The following is a 4934-nucleotide window of genomic DNA, read 5'->3' as shown; positions in this document are numbered from 1 at the left end:
GTACTTTGTTCAGGGTATGACGGGGCCCTGTCCCGTCTTATGATTATGATATGTTCTGTAGAGGTCTGTGGATACATCTGTGTGGGTTCTGTACATATGTTTGGGATGCTTTGTTTTATGATAGCCTTATCGGCTTCTGTGTGCCAAGTCTGCTCTTCGGCTAAATTCTGTAGCATCCACTAATGTTATTATTATATTATTATTCTGATAACATGCTAATTTGGGTATCGGGTACGTATAGGTGCCCAGCTAGGGCACTGGTCGCGGCCCACGGGGTTGGGTCGTGACACATTTGCCTCCTCTACTCTATTCCTTTCGTGTATTTGACTTGTATGGATTGTCTAACATTTTACCTTATTTTGTTCTTCTTAGCTTAGATGAATCTTAGCGGGGTTCGCGGGAATCGTAGTTTGAAAGATTAAGTGTGATCGTTTAAGACTTAGAATGAAATTAAATGTTTGATTAATCGTTGAAATTTTTGGCTAAACGAAATGATTTCCCAGAAAGATGCCGAAGGCTAAATAGTAACAACACCTTCTCAAGCAAATCATGTTGATTTCATAATATTTTAATGATGAAGGCTTGGATCATATTTTTAGACGTCAAAACCCTCTCCGATTTCCGACGATTTCGTCATACCATAAAACCTTAAAACTTTACCGATATTAATCTTATAATGATTTTTTTAATTTGTTAGTCGGTATAACTTATTCTCCTCAAATATTTATAAAACGTTACACAATCCCGCGCTTTCTTTAGTTTATTTATAGCTAAAGTCTTTTAGGAAAATTATTGTCTTTTCTACAAGTCCTATGTTAAATAGCATTATTATATTTCTATTTATAACCTTAGCAACACTTACAGGCTATTTTCTTAAATATTGTAAAATGTTTTATTTGCATTTTTAGCCTTAATTAATTAGCATAAGTCCGGTCAGTTAACCATGGTTAATGGGTCTTAAAGGATGCCTAATATCTTCCCTTTAGATTAGTTGAACCCTTACCTAGATCTTTTTGGTTTCGTAGACATTAAAACGGAGTTAACTTTAGATAACTACTTTAATTAACCTTAGGTGCCCTAATTCACCGTAAATAATTAGGTGGCGACTCCCTAACTTTAATTAACCCCGGAATTACCGGGATGTTGTAAACCATTTTGACTCCAGTTAAAATGGGGTATAACAATGGTTTGATAAATTAAGAAATATTATGAAGGTTTTTAGCTGCACTATTTTGCTTTCTGTTTGCAAGCTTGGAAATATCTATTCCACCTCTTTTCACCTCTCCTTCATATATTTGATTCATTAGCTTCTGCCTTTATATTTCACAATTTAATAAATGGAAGTGCTTGGTTGGACTCGATGGATTTTTCTGGTGAATTGAAGACTAGATCCTAGTAATTCAATATTTTTACACGGTTAGTGTATATAACTTCATCTCAAACTCTGATTTGATCACCCTGTATTTTAGTATTTTATCAGTTTCCCCTTCAGAAGAGTATGAAGTAGGGGTAGGTGTGAGGATGCTGATACATTGCTAAGTTTGGGGAAAAAATAATCAGCAATATCATTGAAATTTGATGTGCATATTGCTAGGCCAGTTACAGGGAAATTACAGGTAAACATGAGCTTATTTATCCTTAATATAGCTGAAATCTTGTATTCACAAATAATATGTTGGACATTTGATAGTATTACATAAGAATACAGACAAACTCAACAACTACAATAACAACTACGCCTCAATCCCAAAGGTATGAACAAACTCATCTATGAAAAAGAATGAAAAAAATATGATTTTGACAAGCTATAAACTATGACCTATTTCCACTCATATTGTAGATATTAGTAGCAATTGTTACAAGGCTAGTCACAACTGCTTGAACAATCATGATCACTGCAATGATCTTATCTTTTCTTGAAGATATACCATGGACATCTCTGCCAAATAAGAAATCAATATGTTAGCACCAAAATGAAGAACGAAAACGATTCATATTGTCATAGGAGTAAACATGAAGGAGAGAAAGAGAGATACCTCAGGGCAATTGCGCCTGGAAATATGAAAGCAAGGCAAACCCCAGTAGTTGATCCCATGAACTGGAAAATGTACCATATAGACGGGATAAAAATCGCGGCTACATATGAGAAGGCTAATAAGACCAAACTAAGAGACACGAATCGTTTGGTATCAGTTGCCAAAAAGGGCTTCTTAGGGAACACGAGTTCGTCTATATTGGCCCTTAAGGAGAAGTTCAAGAGGGGAAACACGAGCATTAAGTGAAATGCATAGCTCAGACGAACTACGTCATTTAGCAGTGAACTTATTGCTGAAGTACCAGATGATTTGTCGAAATTTACAAGTATGTCTGGCATGATTGAATCCCCGAATAGAAGGTACCCGAAAATACCAATTGAAAAATAGATAGCTGCACATAGTACTAGTGAAATCTTGACAGCAGAGGACATAGCTGCAGGATTTCCCAGCTCGGTCCCAATTGGATGAACTGCAAACATGTTATAACGTCACGCTCATCATAGAACTTAACATAAAACTAAACAAGAATTGGAGTTTTTACCGTTGAAGTGAAATGTAAATGCTGTAACAATGACAGGGACGGCGGTGAAGAGGTTGAAGAAAGATGTTTCATTATCCATCTGTGGTAACATTCTTGGACTTACTGTTTTCCCTTTTAGGATTGCTGTGATTGCCATTACTGAACATATGACAACAAATACAATTGCTAGGAGAACTGCTAATGCTGAACTCAACCATAATGATTCTGCAAGCAATCACAGGCCACATAAACAAAATGTCAGCAATAATATCTTCACTAATTTTGCAGAAATTCATCAAGAAAAGGTTGTATTTACTGACCAATACGTCGATAGAGGACTAGAGGGAGCATAACGAACAAGACAATGAAGAGGATGGCGAAATTACGCGAATTCCACCAGTGAATCCCAAACCATTCTTGTACAACACCAAGATGTTCTCCTTGTCCAGAAAGAACATCTCCTGCTCGTAGAAAATAACAAAAAATATTACCACTAGAATCAATAACTCAATTCTAAGCATACAACTCAACCTCAGTGATGCATAAGAAAATCATTAGTAGGTTAGCACAAGGATAAACATAAAAATATCATCGACTGGCCACTTTTCGGCACTATCTTTGAAAAATAGCCTCTGCCGTGGAGTTTCAATTTCCACAAGTGAAACTCCATGACAATATCCTAGAGTTACACTAGTAGAAAGATGATGACTCCAGGATACTGGCTATCTTTCAATTACAAGGGCTGAAAAATGGCTATTTGTGAATTTTTTCCGAGGATAAATGCCAAAAAAAGGCGATCCACAAAAAGGTCAAGGATATCATGTAAATCTTCATTTGCAGATTGAAATTAAAGCTTTTTTCCCTTTCAGAAGGGATATCCTGCTGAGGCTCTTTTCTACTTTTCTTCCAATATAAAGGTTTTTGAATTTAGACCAATTGAAAACAGAAATTCATAGTAAAATAATTGTCACATGAAATTAGATACACATAATATTAATAGTATGTGGGTATTTTAAATTGGACAATTTGGTTCAACCTAAAGGAACAGAGTACAAAGATTATTTCTTCAGAAAAGCAACATATAGATTACAATAGTACTAAATTTTTGAGCTACTTCATCCACATAGTCATTCAACAATCAATTATTGTAAGTAAATCAGACCTTTCCTTTTCAACATCAAACTACTTCAATATACTAATTGCTTTTTCTTCTAGTTTGATATGATTTTAATAAGAAAACAAAAAGAAAGAAAAGTCAGATTATGACTTGCATCAGGCAAAGCATGTTGCACACATTAACAAGAAAGTTCACTACGAAAAAAACAAAAAAACAAAACAACAACAGGAATTAACAAATGGACAACTTCTGTCTCTAAGTAGCAAAAATCTGTTGCTGATCCTATTTAACGATGAGTTATCCATAAATCTTGTTCACTACGGGCTATTTAGCGACAAATAGTTAATTTCATTTTTTAAGTAAAAATCAGCACTTACCAATAATAATAAGGTACATGATCAAGCAACCAAGATTGGTGATCATGACACAGATTTGCACAACAACAGAACCAATCTTTCCAAAGGACTCATTCATCAATGCAGCATATGTTTTCGACTCGCCAGCATACGTGAACCTCAACATGAACTCTACTGATATGTCAACCAACAGAGCAACCAACACAATCAATACAAAAGCTGGGATTACTCCTAAAACCTTAAGAGTTGCTGGAACAGACATAATTCCAGCACCGATGATACTCGTCGATACATTAAACACTGCCCTCAAAATTAACAGCTTATTTTCCCTTGTAGAACAAGATTCTGTTTTTGGCAACAGGGGAGTGTCAGCACCATTCTTGGCCTGAGCCATCACTTGAGAGACAAATTAAATGTTGTGTTCTTGTTTTGGTTTTCTTGGTGTTTTTATGTTTTCATATTGAGCTTTTTAAAAGCATGTAACAATGATTGACTAGTTTGATGAATTTACCAAAAGGGTATAAGACATTTTTGGCAAATGGCAATAAGGATTAATATCATTTTTAGTCCCTCAATTATTGATAAATTTTGATTTTAGCCCTTGTAGTATCTGACTGAGCATATCTGACCTTTAGCTAATTGAAATGTGCATTTTTGATCCATTTGTTTGTAAACTTTCACGAGTGTATCATGATCACTAATTCTTCCCACCACTTAATTACTCATACACAGTGTTTTAAGAGGTGAGGGCGCGAGGCGAGGCGTTTTACGCAGCACGGGGTGAGGCGTAAGCCCCAAGACACGGCTCGTAAGTCCCATGGATCTACGGGGCATATGTCTCATATATCTTCAATTTTATAATTTTATTTCTAAGAATAAGCAAAAGTAAAACTTTCATTAAAATT

The 4934-nt window shown here is 35.4% G+C and overlaps 1 protein-coding gene across 1 annotated transcript; it reads right to left on the bottom strand.

The window, feature by feature from the left end:
- Positions 1 to 1610: 1610 nt before the first annotated feature.
- LOC132640435 (amino acid transporter AVT6C-like) lies at positions 1611 to 4482 on the bottom strand. The gene is made up of 5 exons (XM_060357023.1): positions 4051 to 4482; positions 2877 to 3017; positions 2578 to 2781; positions 2037 to 2505; positions 1611 to 1939 (listed from the first exon to the last, which is right to left on the bottom strand). Exons 1-5 carry the CDS (start codon positions 4421 to 4423, stop codon positions 1813 to 1815), a joined length of 1314 nt encoding a protein of 437 aa, XP_060213006.1. The 5' UTR covers positions 4424 to 4482; the 3' UTR covers positions 1611 to 1812.
- Positions 4483 to 4934: the final 452 nt, after the last annotated feature.

This window comes from Lycium barbarum, chromosome 5 (assembly GCF_019175385.1).
Source record: "Lycium barbarum isolate Lr01 chromosome 5, ASM1917538v2, whole genome shotgun sequence".
NCBI lineage: Eukaryota > Viridiplantae > Streptophyta > Magnoliopsida > Solanales > Solanaceae > Lycium > Lycium barbarum.
The sequence above is the reverse complement of the archived record's forward strand: the minus strand, read 5'-3'. Positions and strand labels throughout refer to the sequence as shown.